At 36.3% G+C, this 17,366-nt stretch overlaps 1 protein-coding gene across 3 annotated transcripts in view; it reads left to right on the top strand.

Moving 5' to 3' along the window:
• The window catches only part of TRAPPC9 (trafficking protein particle complex subunit 9), a 536,307-nt gene that overhangs the window by 249,594 nt on the left and 269,347 nt on the right, over nucleotides 1-17,366 (top strand). For all 3 annotated transcript variants that reach the window (XM_074833224.1, XM_074833277.1, XM_074833369.1), the window contains 2 exons: nucleotides 6,416-6,569; nucleotides 16,949-17,039. In XM_074833224.1, coding sequence (XP_074689325.1) covers nucleotides 6,416-6,569; nucleotides 16,949-17,039 — 245 coding nt within the window. The remainder of the gene's footprint in view (nucleotides 1-6,415; nucleotides 6,570-16,948; nucleotides 17,040-17,366) is intronic.

The following is a 17,366-nucleotide window of genomic DNA, read 5'->3' on the forward strand; positions in this document are numbered from 1 at the left end:
TTTTTTGGTCGTCTTTGTTATATCTGGCACAAAATTCCATGTTTTAAATTTACATATGTTTTCTTTTGAACTTTTTGCCGTATAAAGGCAATACTGAATTATACAAATGAGCAACTGAATATGAACATATATATTTTATAGATATGTTTATATATATGAAACCTATTTCTCTGATTATTAATATTCCACTGAGAGAGAGGTAGGAGGTACAGTATGGCATTATTTTGGATAAAGACAGGATTACAATATTTGCATAGTTCAGCTGTGATAAATAAAGGGAGGATATTCAACTCAATCTTCAGGTATTATCATGCTTACACTTTTCTAGATTTCCTACTGCAGTGAATGACTATTGGTTATTAGTCTCTTATGCCCCCTATAGAAATTGGTGTATTTATAGAGTAGGATATTATCATTATTATTATTTTACATATCTCATTTCATTAAGTAGCTAACAGGTTTGCTGCATGGTGATTGCCATAGAAGTCCAAATTATTTAAATGAGCAAGTGAAAAAAAGGTGCAAGTTGGAGTTAATTGTTATGCCTCTTCATTTCCAGTTTATGGTTTTCAGATTTGGAGTTAGGAGTTTAAAAGCTAGATTTTCAGGATCCATAGTATAATCTCATTTAAACAGAAGATTTATGTAGCTAACTATCTCTTAACACTGTTCCATTTTCAAATATTACATTATATGCAGTGGAACTGTTCTTTCCTAGTTTAACTTTTTATCATCTGAAATGTTGTGGATCAGATAAGTATAAGCTGTTGAATTTTACAGACTTCAGCACTATAGTTTGACTTTTATCTCCTCTTCAATTATTTTAAATAAATAATTAAGTTCTAAATGCAAATTTTTTAATTTAATTGACCATTCCAAGATTAATGGAAAAATTTATCTTTTGCTCTGCATAGTTCAGATATTAAAGCAATCTTTTTTCTTTATGAAGTCAGTTTTAGGCCAGGAGGAGACATCATTACTTACGGGTTGCTTGAGCTGCTTATTTTTACAGTTGGATTTTATAGTAGTGAATGAAATGTAGATTGCACATCTAAAACAGTGAAATAATTAGAAGTAAACACAAGATATATGTTAATTTGCATTAATTTCTCATTTTCATCTAGTGATACATATATATTCATCTGACAAGAGATTTGATTCTTGAGGTCCCTCTTTGCCTATAAATTATTATATACTGAGGTGTCACTACCATTTTTTATATCAGCTGCAGAACTTGTATTTAGGGTGGAATTTATGTGTACCTGAAACATGATGTTATAGAAACATTATTACTGAGATTGAACAATGGAAGAATCGGGTGAAGTTTCTTTTTTTTAAAGTAGGCTTGTCTTTATGCATTTTTTTTTCCGTTGTGAAATTGAGAACAAGTGTGTCACCCTCACTTCTAGCTTTCCCTGAAGTCTAAAGTCATTGACTATACAGGGACTATTCATATACATAAGTAGTAGTAATATGGTCTGGCTCTGTGTCCTTACTGTCCACTTTTATATAAGAAGGGAGGATGAACAGGAAGCGTAATATTGAATGAAGTCTCCAGCTGCTGCTTTCAGCTTCGTTATGGAAAGAGCTTGCAAGCTCATCTGTGGCTGATAGTATTTAAATAGGTAGTTAGCCATGAGGAAGAGTTTTTGGGTTCCTGTTATATTGTTTCTTCCTAAAGATAATTGAATAAGGACTATCTCTAGAGTTTATTCTCCCAACCTAAGCAGCAGTATTTTATTTACTTAATGAAAGATGAAATCTAGTTATGTTAACCAGATTGCTGCTTTTCTCAATACCGTGCTTGCTTTTAACCCTGTTTTATGTGGAGAGTGTTGCATATTTAATTTCACTTCATAGATTCATCCTCTTATAAGAGATGAGGACATCAAAGAGCTGAGGTGCATCACTGGGGGTAGGGTATGCCTGGGACCTGCCCACTCTCCTGCCAGGAACAAGGATAGGAGTTGAGAGCAGTACAGGCAATACTCTCTGACTGAATTTTTCACCTATTAATTTTATCTGCTACTTGCCACTTCTGCGAAATGGTCGGTGTTGCTTAATTTTAAGTGGCACTGCTTTAGTAAAGAGAGACGTGCAAGTTGCTGGCTCTCAGGAGTAGTCGTAATGCCATTTACAGGAAGTTTTTTTGCTTGATACAAAGTCCTTTCTGTTGTGCATTTTGTTGTCAGGACAGTACTGCTATTTCTAGTAAAGTTGAAACTCATTTTATGAGAAGTGGTGAAATGAACTATCTGGTGTCTTTAATAATTCCGTACTGTTACTTTAATAGGACTTTAGATAACTGTCATTGAAATGTCTGCTGCACCATCAGAAGGCTTGTCACTTTTTTCCCTGTAAGTCATCCTGACAGGTGACGTGAGATGATACCATGCAGACACATCATCAGCATTGCCAATGAGCTGACCTTTTCCTCTTCATTCATTTAATTTGTATTTGAATAATTTGCATCCCTGTAATGATGCTTGGTTGTCTGAGTAGCTGTCACAACAGCTTGGGCTCGTTTCATGGCAAAACCCAGTAGTTTCAAAACACGACTGTTTCATTATTCATGAAAACTGTTGTTACTTTATCCCTCCTCCCTCACAAGCAAGGTTAGCCAGAGAGAAACAAAACCTGTTTTGCATTTGCAGGAATGGCTATTAAATATTTTTACGTAATGCAGTGTTTTTATATAAATATCTCATGATTTATTGAAAACTCTCCTTGTAGGAAATTTGGATAGCTACCCACAAGGCAAAGGAGGTTAAAATGAAGTTCTAGTCCCTTTTCCTGAAGCAAGTATACGTTTAAATGTTTGCATTTTAAGATCTTTCATGTTGTCCCTGATACATAATTAGTGTGAAGGGCAAGGTACTGTGTATACAGTTACCCTTGCACAACATGAGCCATCCTTATCCTAGCCATTTGTAATAAATTGAACGCCTGTTTCAATCTGAGTTATCCTTTTTTACTTCTTTCTATATAGATTCTTGTATATCGCAATAAACAAGAACAAATTTGGGGAATAGAGGTCTAGAGAACGCTTGACAAGAAACATAGGTTGTAAAGTAACTGCAGCCTACTACAACAATTTAAGTGGAGAAGGACTTCTACAGCTAAAATACGTTTCATTTTCATTATTTTGATGCACAGCACAGCGACAAAGTTGCGCCATGGTCAAGAGGATGCCTTGCACTGCTTTCTGCTTCTTTTAGGATAAAGCCAATGTGATCTCTACAGATCACTTAAAAATTGAAAAATTCATTTTTTGGTTGGTGATTGTAACCCAGTGTCCGTTTGCTCCTTCAGTCAACTGGCTTCGGGAATTATTTGTCCGTTTGTTAATACCTCACTGGTGAAGTGCATCTTTTGAGATGGGAGAAATCATCATTTTAAAAGTGAAGCGAAGAAGCTGTGTTTGTGTAGGGGTAAATTTTTAAGGATGAGTGACTGATTTAGGTTGCGGTATTTATTTTTTGTTTTGATTTTTGTGTAAAGCCTTCGAATTTACTACACATTCCATAGGCTGAGGAATAAACACTGAAGCAATGTTATTGATAAAAAATGCAGAGAAAAAACTCAATACGAATATTTTTAGCACAAGAGGAAGCAGAATACTGATGATAAAAGGCATATATGGTTAAGAAAAAGAGCTAGGATTTAATTTTGTCATGCTTTACTTTGAGTGTAACTATAGTCTTGGAAAAAGTTTATTTTATCTGTTTGTTGCTTTCATATATTCTGCTTACAGCTGTATTCGTAATATTGTTTTGTGTGACATTTTTCTCTCCATAGTTGTCTTTTACTCAGACCTCTTCACTTTCTAGCTGGCAAGTATGTAGTTGGGGGTGGGTTTTGTATCTTCTCATGTGACAAGAGGTGCCACTGTGTTAAATACAGTATACACAGTATATAAATAAAAGCATGGTTAAAAAATTTGAAAAATCAGTAGAGGTTCTGAGTAGTAGAAGCCCTATTTACTGAAGTTCTTCATACCTTCAAGCTTAATAAAAGTTATTTCAAACAGAGCTGTACAACGAACCATTGTTGAGAGTAATCTAGGCTGTATTCCTGAAGCTGATGTGGATTTATTGTAGACTGTTGGGGAAAAAAGTGCTTCCATGCATATTTAATTTTCAGAAAAAAAAAAATTACCGTATTGCCAGTAATGATCCATTAACAAAGAATGCAATCTGAATGCCCTCAGTTATGTATTAAATATTGTTAGGCAGGAATGTTTTTCTAATATATCATTCACTTAGAGATGTGTGGCACAATAATTAGATGAGAGCTGTTTTCCAGGTCTGTTGGGAGACGGATTTTAAATACGTTTGACTATTCAGAAACTAAGATAATTTGTTGTCAAAACATGACTATAAGTAACTAACTGTGAGTATTTATGTGAGAAATTAAGCAGTACTATGTATATAATAGAAATCAAGTACTGGGTTTGCATCTGCTCATGTATCACAGAGTGATGAAGTAAGTGAAGTGAAGGCAAAAATGGTTTCTTAATGTTCCAGTTGTGTCTCTGTCTTCCACATGCATTGTCCATGTAGAATCCAGGAAACTCAACCCGCATTTGCAGAATCAAATCATAGTTCAATGCCAGTAAGAATTGATGTTGTTAGTCATAGTTTCAGACCTGATCTTTTTTAAAAATCCACCTCACAGATTGTATCTAGGTGTTTTTCATTATTTCTGGCCTGATTCTGGCAGTTACTGTGATACACTTTTGTAGCTCATTTTAGCTTTTTTATATGCCCAGTACTTGATGGTCTTTGCATGCAAATGAGGAACTCTTAATGATCTCTTGCTGTAGGAAAAAATAGCTGAAACAAAAACACCCCTTAGAGAGGAATAGATTAATTCCTCTGCCTTTTTTGATTTTTGAATGTGAATATCAGCAAAGATGCAGTCTGCAGAAGAGGTAGCTTGTAGAAACAGTAATTGTGCCACCTTTGTCTCAGTGCTGTATTTGTACTTTTTAATGATGAAGGTAGTCTTGGAACATTAACAGCTTCTCCCAAGATGTCAGTTTTTGCTCAGGGTGAAGCATGATGAGCCTCTTTGAATTCATCTTTCCACAGTAAACTTCATAAGCTCTAGATATTCCTTGTTCTTGTAATTGCCGTCTATTTCCTCCCAGTTTCTTTTAGGGTCAAGTTTCTCTTAAATTAATGCTAATTATAGAAAATCTCTTCTGGTCTGGGGGGATTTCAAAGCCCTTTCTTGTTGACTTTTCTTACTAGTGTTTTCCTTTTGGCAATATTCATAGAATATGTTTCCCTCTTTATATGCAGAAATAGATAAAGGAGTAATAGTAATCCTGTGTTTTTGTGAAATGCCCTTCCCATACCCCTTCTTAGGTTGTAGATGCATTTCATCCCGAATGGTTTTCGAAGCTGTTGCTTGGTCTTCTGTTTTCCTTAAGTGCAAAGTCATCTCAAGAGCAATATATTTTAATTCTTCCCTAATTATTTTTCTATTTCAGATGATTCAGGAAATTAAAGCTGTTTTGGCAGCGCAGTATATTAGATCTGCTATAACCACATTTCATGTGATGTGAGCTGGTCTAAATTCCCTTTTATATTAGATTAGTGATTCTAGTTTAACATATAAGTATTTAGTATGTATTATAGCGTAATATATTTAATTTAATTTGCTTTTATGCCTTACTGTACATTTAATAAAGCAATTATTTAACCATTTACTACCAATGAATTATACTATGTTATTGAAATTAATATTGCCTGTAATTCATGAATATACATTAAGCAAGATGGAAGTATCTTCTTAAAAGACAAGGGCCAGATTTAGGCCATAGTTCTGTGGCTGTTTTGCCTTTCCTTCCTCAGGTTTGTAAGGAAATTTTAAAGGAAAATTTAGGAAGTTGGCCTGTAAAAGCAATGAAGTGCACATGGCTTTCTAAGTGTGTTACTGTTCACTTCAGGAGATACTTTTGTATATAGTATTTTGCTTTGCTTGTGTGTGGATTGAGATTAATAAACTACTTCAGGTAGTATGTTCATCAGCATTTGGCCTAGTCTTCTTGCTTTTTTCCAGCAAGTCTCAAGCACACCAGCAGCATTTACGTACCAAGAATTAAGGCAGATGAACCTCTGCAGAACTGCAACAAAGTCAACTGGTTGCCACCGCAAAACTCACAAAGGCATTAAGATGTTGATTGATGATTTGTAAAAAAATCTTACCTTCTTTAATAGGCTTAGATTTCTGTTTTCAGTAGCATAAATCACAGAGCTTATGTATCATACAGACTAGATGCCATGGAGACAAATATACTAATATTGTAGTGCTTGGTTTCACAGTGCTCTGCATTTTCTGTAATATATGTAAAATTGTTAGAGTAAAAATCCTCTTTTTTCTTCTCTTTCTATTCCCTCTGCTACAGTATGGCTATCCAAGTGGACAAGTTCAATTTTGAGAGCTTCCCAGAATCCCCTACCGATGGGACACAGTTTGCGAATGCAAAGCAGCTGGAAGAAGAAAGGCAACAAGCAAAAGGTCTGGAGATTAACAGCAAGCTGGATATTTGCTGGAAAATTATATCCTTTCATAAATACTTGCTTAAAAAATATATAAATAGATGCCCTGTGACACATTTTATTTTATAATTCAACTCACTTTATAGCAGTGTTACTGAAAAGAAAAGTAATTAGAACTATGAAGCTTATCATAATTATAGACTGTTTAAGGTTAATTGTGCTGTATATTATTTAGACGATGCTTGGGTCTTACTATAATGGCTTTTTCTGAGTCACTGAGCCTGCCACAAACCCTGTGTGTTTTTCCCAACTTTTAGGGAACTGAGGAAGTATAGCTAGGATTGATGAGTAGTAGATTTATAGGGTCAGATTTTTCTGTTCTCCCCCACACCAAGTAACTGAATCACGAAGAAATACATGAAGCTGCATTTAGAGAGTTCTCATATATTTAATTAAATTTGAGCAAATCAGAACATATTAGAATAATTTATTTCCAAGTCTTCCTTACAGATTTAGTAATATCTAATATTGGGTAGCCTTTTTAAGGCTTAGACAAGACTTGCATGATGACTTAGTCATTCCAAACATAAAATCCCCATAATCATTCTAAATGCAGTAAAATATTGCCTTATGCTTATTAATAAGAAATTACATTCAGTTTAGAGTTAAACCAATGGTGTTGTGGTAAATTTCATAATTTCCATAAAAAATCTTGTGCTTGGCTTGTCAAAAATACACTCTTTCATGATTTTGATCAGGGAAATGTTCTGTGCAGCCAACAGCCCCCCAAGCCATGTGTTGATACTCAGTATCTTCCAGGAGATTTATATTTTTCACTCAGATCATCCCCAAATCTGCATGATAGTGGGTGGCAGGAAATCAGAGAAGAATGCCAATCACATCATGGTTTATCTTTAGAGATGCTTTTTGTACTTTTAATTGTATTTTATCTAGTGATCTGAAATGATTTTTCATTACTAATTATTAAATTAGCTGCACAGGATTAGTCAAAGGCAAGACTTGAGACATAAATGAGATTCCTAGTGCCTAGTTCCGTCCAGGCTCCCTAAGGACCATTTCAGAAAGAGTTCCATTTATGCAAAAATGTCAATATTTAACCAGAATTCGCTTGGAAAATTTCTGTGTTATGGAAAGATATAAATATTCTTTGATAGCATAGTTGAATTCTTATGCTGGAATTGAATGCATAGTTGTTAATAATTTTGTCAGGGTGTAAAAATGCATCCTCATTCATTTCTGTTGCTGAGCAACACTGTTTACATCCATTCTGTGTTCTGTATTTGAACCCAATTCTGAACCAAAACTGTCATGGCTGACATGTAGTCAGTACCTTAGAAAACCAACAGAACAGGGCGTGAATTCTGTGTGTTAAATTCAGTGCAAGCATTAGTTTCTGTGTTTTTAAGTTTTGTTATGAATGTTCTCTCTGTTCCTAGAATAAAACTATTCAAATGAAAGGCAATGATTGCATGTGTGCATAAAAATTCTAGAAGTAACATGTACATTGTTTTCCAGAGTTCATGTCCCAACTAGTCTCACTCGTTCTCATCCTTTTATTTCTTACAGCAACATTTAGATATGAACCAGTAAAAAAATTTCTCCTCTCACTTCTTCTAAGTTCGAGAAACTTCATGTCCGAGACACCTGTCCTCTCGCTAGAATAATTTGACACTGGCCAGCAGAGTTTATTTCAGACATACTGATAAGACAGACACAGAGAAATGGATTCATTGAGTAATGGCATAAGCCTTGTTTTCCTTCAGAAGCCAGCCTAAATGCAGCCAAGAGATAAAAATATTTTTGAAAATACAAAGGGGTATAGTTGCTTACATTTCTTACTAGAGAAGGCATTTTTGCAAAAGTCTTTTGAATGGTAAGACCAAGCGATCTCCTTAGTGTCTGCCATCTTTGAACTACTTTGAACTCTCCAGCTAACTTTTCTCTGCTACGCATGTGCCTGAGAAGAGAAATGTATATTTTAGAGAACGCAGTTCAGACAATTTTGTTGTAAGTATTCTTACACTATTTACAAGGGAAGGGCTATATTATTTGGCTTGCAATTCCTTAAATTCTTGCTGTATTGGTTGCTACCATATGAAAACATCATGTAAACAAATGCTTCAATCTTTAAGTGTGTGGATTAGATTCACTGGAGTGAAAAATTAGTTATATGGAACTCCTGTGAGGGCCAAAAATAGTTCACAAAGGATGAGGATTTCAGGCTGTATCTGTCTGTCTTGAGGAGCACCAGAAGTATTTTCCAGTATGGAAAGTGCATTATCCATGGCTTTATCCATTGAAATATTCAGGGTTTCAAGTGATGAGATTTTCAGTGCTTCATTTGTGAAAATATTGTAAAACTTGATCGATTTTCATATACTTTTGGAGGGCTGAAGGCAGGTAAAGACAACACAGCATATTATTCAATTCAACCTTTGTACATTTTTGATGGAATGAAAATTATTAAGAAAATAGACCTTCTTATGAGGAGGCTTAATGCCATGCCATTTCAACTAAGAAGAAATCTGGAATAATGGAATTTAGTGTGTGTTTGAGATTATAGGTGTATTGAGATAATTTTAATTAAAAAAAATGCTGTCTCGTTTTTTGCACCTGTAAGATGGCACCTGATGTCAGTTTAACAACTGGGGTTTGTCTTAACACAGGATTTGGACAGAGCACATGTAGTATTAAGGAGGCTAATATTTTCAAATAATACTTCTCTTTATATTTTCTAAATATTTTTAAACAAAATTTATATTTTCTTCAGGGACCTTCTATGCATCCTGACTCATGGATAAAGGCATCTCTACTAAGCGTCCTTTAAAGTTTCTAGAGTGCTGTGTCTTGCCGAATGCTATAACATTTTAATCTTTTTACTAATACTTTGTACCTGACTTCTTCAAAATAGCGAGTTACAAAACATCATGTTCCCCACATGGAAGATGAGCAAGTTAAACTTCTCTTTGTGATCTTTACACGCTCTGTGTTAGACCCACCATAGATTATTACTCTTCAGAGTATCCCACTGACTTGTGCCATCTACATTTTGACTTCAGAAATTCAAGTATGTTCAGAATTATTTCAGAGAGTTTGGTCACCTGCAGGTGATGCTCATTTTTAGAAGAAAAAACAAAGACTTATCAATGTTCTGATGGCAGAAGGGATTTTTCATAGGAAGCACAGAAAAGTTCGGCTAGGGGTAGATCAAGAAGTTATTTAAGGTTCAGTTTTATATGTATTCTAGTTTGTCATAACTCTTGCTGTTGCTTAATGAACAATCTTTCCCCGTCCTCTAGCTCTGGGTGCCTCTTGTCACCCTCCTGATAAACTGAGGTAATAATATCTTTGCCAGCAGACTTGCTAGTCTAGTGAGTCTGGCTTTAAACTTGGTACCTTGCAGGATGGACCCCAAAGCCTGTAGAGCAGTGCAAGAAGGGGGAAGCATGGGAAGGAGAAAGTGATGTGTTAAGGTCACCAAGTCTACCCTGAGGTCTGATTGAGAGCCCATGCCAGATGATTACACCTGAACTTGCAAAAGCATGTGGAGGAGGAATTAAGAGGTCAGTGTGCAGGTGCTGGATGGCTTGATTTGGCATGTGCTGCATGGGATCTGCTACTTGAAAATAATGAAGATCCAGTTACAGGAGTGAGGTGTGATGGCAGCCTTGGCTACAGTCACCCCGAGATGGTGGAGTTTAACATCCCAAGGCAAGTGAGGAAGGGAGGTAACAGGATGATGACTCTGGACTTTAGGAGAGGCAGGATTGCACAGAAGGCTGCCCTCAGGAGCAGAGAGGTCCAGGAGAGCAGGTGGACCCACAGGGGCAACCATCTTAAAGCCCAAGAGCTGCAGCAATCAAGGAGTTACATCCCACTCTTCAAGCAAGGCATATCTTGAGGTGACCGTAACAAGTTGCAGTGAGGTAAATTCCAGTTAGGTGCTATGAAAAATCCTTTTCACAATGAGGGTGCTCAAACAGTGGAACATGTTGTCCAAAAGTGCTGTAAAATTGATGTCTTTAAAGATATTGAAAAATTCTGACGAGGCCTTGAACAAACTGATGCAATTTCAGTATTTTCTGTGCTTTGAGCACAGGGTTGGACAGTGACTCCAGAATTGCCTTTCAATAGAAATTATTCTGTGATTTGCGCAGCCATGCAGTGGGCTGGGTCAGAGAATGACTGTTGAAAACTAAACTCTCTTTCCTCCCCCTGTCTCCTGCTCTCCCCGGGTTTGATTGCAGCCAGAGAAATTTTCTAATGTACTGTGAAAGAATTGCTATTTAGGTGAAATGAGACTATAACATTCTGTTGTAATTTTCTTGAAAATATTCTAAACCTGGTCCTAACAGTCTTTGAAAAATGAGACTTCTCGTGCCACCTTAAACATCATGTTCCATTTTTAACTTTTCGAATAGTTAGACATCTTTTTCTTACTTCAGCATTAATTTCTGTGGTTTATATGAAGCCTGTCCTATTTTCAATGTTTTCTTAACATTTTTGAAATTGTATTCTGTATGCCCCTTCCTCACTTTTTTCTTGTCTATATTTAAACCTAATTGACAACCTTTTTTTCAAGGCACATTTTCTCAGTCATATTGCTGATGTTGTTCTGCATATAGTTATATTTTTCTTGATATGTGGGATCCAAAGCTGGAAGCAATACTGCAGGTGAGGTTTCTTATAGAATAAAAGCTACACCTTCCATGTTTCAGATATGATGCTTGCTCTGAGACTTATCCTTGACTTCCTTTGCAAGTGTCCCATATCTGAATGACTTCTTTGCATGTGGTCCACCATAACTGACTGAATAATTATTCCTAACATCCATTTATAGATTTGTTGATTCCTTCCAGGGTGATACTTGGAACTTTTCTTCATTGAATTTCATCTAAAGTGATTTTCATAAGTTCCACTCATTTATTAGGCTTGTGAACACTGACATCTTTTCCAAATACATAAATTTTATGAATGTTTTTGTATTTCATCATCTAAGTAGCCAATCAGAATTCTGAAATCATTATGTACTGGACAGAACCTTGAGTCATCTCATCTGATATGCTCTCTGGGCTTGACAACACTGATAACTGGTATTGAAATTTACTTTTCTGTTTGTCTATTCAGCTTTTGATGATTTAATCTTGATCATACTTATGAATCTTCAGTTACGATAATACTACACGTTGTGGAACTTCTGTACGTCAGTAACGATTTTCTTAGAAATGCTTCAGTTGGATGGAGCTTTACATTTCCATGCAGCTTCTTAGGATCAGCAATTGTTTGGAAAAGTAACTATTATTTCAGTACCTCAATAACTACATGTAATTAGTTTTAATAATAAAGTACCACAATAATAATCAAGCAGAAAGCTTAAGATATGATCAAGGCTACTGTTATAAGTGAACTCTGATCATTAATCATTTAAATTTGTTTTTTATTAGTATAATTTTTATTTATGAACATCTGCCAATTTGTTTATGATTGTGTGTACGTTTCCACCTGTATCTGTTTGCAAAGGAACTGAGAAATACATCATTGAAAATAAATCTTTTTAGAAGGATGCGAGATACGGAATGAGAGAAAAAAAACATGAGTAACTTTAATATAGAAACCATTTTTAACAACCTATTGTCTTTTTAAGCAGTAGGTTTTAGATAACATGCTGTGTTATAATTGTGGGTACCCAGCTACACATTAGACAATCAAGATAGTATAAAAGACCAAAGTTTTCCTTGAGGAAAATTACTAGTTCATTTGCCCGTCATTCAGGTTTTCAATATGACACAGTTTATATCATATACAATCTGTTGCTAAAGAAACGTGAAATAAAGGTGTCTACTGTGAAAAATTAAGTTTTCATTTTTTTTTAAACAGCACCTGGTGGTTGTGTGTTCATTGGCTCTGGGGCCCCCGCTGAAACTCATTTTATTGTGCAGATGAAAATGCCTTCAACTGCCAAATGTGAACAGTTGCGCTGGAAACTAGAAGTCAACTCTTTCAGTCCTGGCTGATGCATGTGTTGTTAATAACAAAAAATTGACTGTTGGAAATGAGGCCTGGGTCAACAAAGGCATTTAACAATCTGACTCTTATGGAAGAGCAGGTTTGTAATCACAGAGATTTCAGCAAAATGTTTGGAGATTTGGTTAAGTAGCTAGATTCTACAAGGTCAAACTTAACTTTGGAAGTCTGTACTTCTGTTTATCTGTGCAGTTTTTTTCAATGAATTTTAAATTCTAGATCTTATCCTTTTTTTTTTTTTTTTCTTCTATCAGGTTTGACTTTGATCTAGTATATTGACAACACCTGTTCCAACTACTTTGCTTTCATTGCTTTCTAAAGGTTTGTCTTAGAAAACAGGAAAACTCATGAGTTAAGCTTTTCTCTCTTTTTTTCTCTTGACATTTTATTACTGCATATTTTGGTTGCTTTTCATCTCCAAGGTGATGAGGTTGCTACAATGTTCAGTTTGTCTTTGCACTATAATGAGCAATTTTATATTGTGATATATAGTCAGGGGACAAAGATCAATGATGTGAAATTCCATGCTATTTGTGTCTATTAGGAATGGTTAGACCATACCAATTATACTGAGTTTCTCTGTCAACTTCAGTGATTTTTGTCTTTGAGTCTGGCAGCAAACCTTAAGCTGGACTAGGTGCTTAGTGAACTCTGTGGGCAAGATTTGGGTAGTCTTTAAAAAACTATGTATTTTGGGAATTTTTTGGCAAGGTAAAGCATCTTACTGAATCAGTTTGTGCAAGTTGGGCATTTCTATTATGTCTGTGTCTGTTTTGCCATACCTTTGGGGCAGCCTGAATACTGCACTGAATGCTGCTGGAACTGCCAGGTCTTCTGTGGAGTAATCTGAAGACGGCATGGTTGCATTGATTATAGAATACTTTAGGTTGGAAGGAACCTCTTCAGGTCTGTTTTAACACCCTCTCCTGTGACTTGTGTCTCTCGCCCCTCTTCGTATTACTGTGCTCCTCTGAGAAAAGTCTGGCTCCATCTTCTCTATGCCCTCCCACTATATTAAACATCAATAAAATTTCTCCCAAGTCTTCCTTCTTTTCTCTCAAGGCCAAACAAACCCTATTCTCTCAACTTCTTTGAATATGTTATGTGCTCCAGCTCTTCAATCATCTTCGAAACCCTCCAGGGAATTTTATCCCGTATTTCAGTGTCTTGAACTGGCAAAGTAAAACTGGACACAGGATTTAAGAAGTGTAAGTGTGTAATTTTTTTATTAGTTGAGGTATAGCTATGCATACTTTTTGCACCCAATCTAAAAAGCAGTTGGTTTCAGAAATAAGCTGTAGCTGTGGTGATTTGAAATTTCAGAATGTGTTTTCCTGGTGAATCATAGAATCGTTTAGGTTGGAAAAGACCTTTATGATCAAGTCCAACTGTTAAGCTAGCACTGCCAACTGCCAAGTCCATCACTAAACCATGTCCCTAAGCACCCACATCTACATGTGTTTTAAATACCTCCAGGGATGGTGACTCAACCACTCGGTGAAGAAATTTTTCCTAATATCCAATCTAAACCTAGCCTGACAGCACAACTTGAGGCCATTTCCTCTTGTCCTATCACTTGTTACTTGGGAGAAGAGACCGACACCCACCTCACTACAACTTCCTTCCAGGAAGCTGTAGAGTGATAAGGTCTCCCCCGAGCCTCCTTTTCTCCAGGCTAAACACCCCCAGTTCCCTCAGCTGCTCCTCACAGGACTTGTGCTCTAGACCCTTCACCAGCTTCGTTGCTCTTCTCTGGACACACTCCAGCACCTCAATGTCTGTCTTGTAGTGAGGGGCCCAAAACTGAACCCAGTAATTGAGTTGCGGCCTCACCAGTGCCGAGTACAGGGGTAAGATCCCTTCCCTGTCCCTGCTGGCCACGCTATTGCTGCTACAAGCCAGGATGCCATTGGCCTTCTTGTCCACCTGGGCACACTGTGGCTCATATTCAGTCAGCTGTTGACCAACACCCCCAGCTCCTTTCCCACTGGGCAGCTTTCCAGCCACTCTTCCCCAAGTCTGTAGTGTTGCGTGGGGTTGTTGTGACCCAGGTGCAGGACCCGGCACTTTGCCTTGTTAAGTCTCATACAACTGGCCTTGGCCCATCGATCCAGCCTCTCCAGATCCCTCTGTAGATGCATGTGAATACATGGATCTTCTTTGATAGCATTTACCAATGATAAAGTATGGAGAATCATCTATTTTATAGTCATTTTATAATGATATCTGAGACGTTAAGCTTTCCATAGAGCTTTAAGCAGTAAAAAATTGTAATATTCCAGGCACCACTGTGAGCCAGTTGTAAGTAAATTACAGTTAAGTTAGTTTAACGTTGCATTTAATGGCAGCCACTGTGTTTTAAAACTTCTTTTAAATACTGCCTTTTTATTAGTGTTTTCTCTCACTTACATTCCTTACATTAAAGATGTGATAACAGAATTATTTATCTGCTGTTTCTATGAAGTAATTAAAATTATGTATTCTCTATCCTATAGTTTGGTTTATGGAAATTATTATGTTGTGCTGGTGTCCTGGGTCTTATTGTTCAGCAGGAATGTTTTTCTGAGGTGATATTCTGCTGCCTTCAATTTTCCAAATAGGTGCTTTTCTTTAATGGTGTTTACAGCTTTCAGGCTCCTTGGGGTTTGTGAATTCTTCATTTGGAATCCTTTTAGAAAAAAAAAAAAAGCTATTTAAGACATTTTTCAGGGCATAATAAGAATATTAAAAAGAAATAATTGAAAGAATGCTATACGGTGTATTGATTTTTCTCTTCTATCATCTCCTTAAGCTCTTGAGTCTCAATCACTAATTGTTAGATCTCATTTCGATCTGAGGTTTCAAGACTTTTCTTTTAAATCTTATGGAAAGCCTGTAAAATTATGTCCTGTGGTAGAAATTAGTTATGTGCAGTGCTTGTTAATTTTCTTTTAAATGACACAGATGGGAACATACTTTATCAGTCAGATGATGTGTCTCTCATTCCAGAGTTTTGCAGAAAAAGGATGGATCACATTTAGGAGCTGTTTCTAAAAGTTCAGATATTCTGCCTTTTTTTAAAAAATCTATTTTCAAGGAACACGGTTTCAGTACTTTTGGAGTCATTGGTTAAAACCTTGATCAATCTTGTTAGAAGCATAGCCCTTAATTATGGTAGGACGCTTCACCTACAGTTGTTTCAGTTGAAGATTACTAAGTTGGAAAAGGAGCATCTTCAAGTCTCAGAGAGGATCCTGCCTCTCTCTTGAATTTTGTTTCTGTGTGACACTCCTGTTCTGGGAAAGCATGAGCCAAGCTGTAAAGATGATAGAAGTTTTGCCAGAGGAGTTCCAGTGTAAGTGCACAGAAGCTGACATTCTATATGTGTGTCCATGAAGGAGCCATCTCCATTTCTTCCTCTCCTCCTAGCTGAGATAGGGGCTTCTCGTGGTACTAAATTGTACCAAAGCCGCTGAATGCAGCTTTGGCCAAATACAAGATGATGCTGACATTTGCACGTGCTTTAAAGCCCTTTGTATTCAGTGCCTTTCTGAAGTCAGGGAATTAGAAAAAAGAAATCCAGTGTTCTTCGTTACAAATACAGGTTACCTTGATTGATGCATCACATGCAATTATTATTAACTTTTTTAGATGGATAATACTCTCTTTGTGTTACATTGGATAGTGCCTATGCTTTTATTTCAGCACTTGTGTAACCTGTTTTGAAGCCCTTTAAAAATAGCGATTCTGTTTTTCCCAACGGTTTATTTCAGTGCTTCACTGTGTTTAGAGTACGAACAATTTCCTAATTTGTTCTCGTTTCAGTCTGAGCTTGTTACTGAGCTCATACAGGAGTGAGTAGAAAGGGATGCTTGCAGGTTATGTGCCTGTGCAGTTCTGGTGTGATGTTTGCCCTCGGTAACGACACTCTCACTGCATTGTCTAACATGCCTGTACTGGCACAGAACTGGCACCGAGCCAGCATTCAAAGCCATCCTAGCCCACATTTGTTCTGTTTTGTGTTGCCCTATTAAATTTTACTCTTTTTGTTTTCAAATTGCTCTTAATTTGTCATGTTGATTTCTCATCCTGCACCACATAGTTACAGGTTCTGCATTTTTACAGCTTTCAGACTTTTCTCCCCTTGTTTTTTACTATGGTTCAGGTACATTTTACCTTTGCATCTTCATATTTCATGTATCTTCCACTTCTCAGTGGAATTAAATTTTGATATTCTGAAGATATGAACTGCTCTAATGATTATTGTTTGCCAATTCATGGGTTAATAAACAAAATATGTAACATTAACCTTTAATGCATCTCTAGCTTGCAGTTTTGATTTGCAGTAATAAAAGTTGTACATGTTACATGCTCTTTTTCTCTCTGAAACAAAATTTTCCTTAATTCCTATTTACCCTTCCTTGAAGCGTGAAGGGGAAGCAAGTGTGGAAGGCGTTCTTAATCAGCTGGTCCTGGAGCATCTACAGTTGGCTCCTCTCCAGTGGGGTAAGTAGTGTCAAAATCTATTGATGATCTTTCTAGAGGATATACTGGCTTGTAATTTTTAGCAGCATGAGAATGATAATGTTTTCATTTACTGACAATCTGTGATACAGGAGAATTTGCTAGGATTTTTATTTTCCTTTAGATATTTTACTTAGCTGAAGATAAATGTAAAATTGATATCTATTTTATTTTAAGTATCACTGTTCAGTGATAATAAATATGAAACCTGAGTATGCACTTTTCTGTGTAATCTGCAGTCCTAGTTGTGTTGTATGAGAGGTGGCTGCTACTTAAATTTTCCCTTTGCCTGACAGTGTATGTTTTTAA

Source organism: Strix aluco, chromosome 1, assembly GCF_031877795.1.
Source record: "Strix aluco isolate bStrAlu1 chromosome 1, bStrAlu1.hap1, whole genome shotgun sequence".
In the NCBI taxonomy this organism is placed as follows: Eukaryota; Metazoa; Chordata; class Aves; order Strigiformes; family Strigidae; genus Strix; species Strix aluco.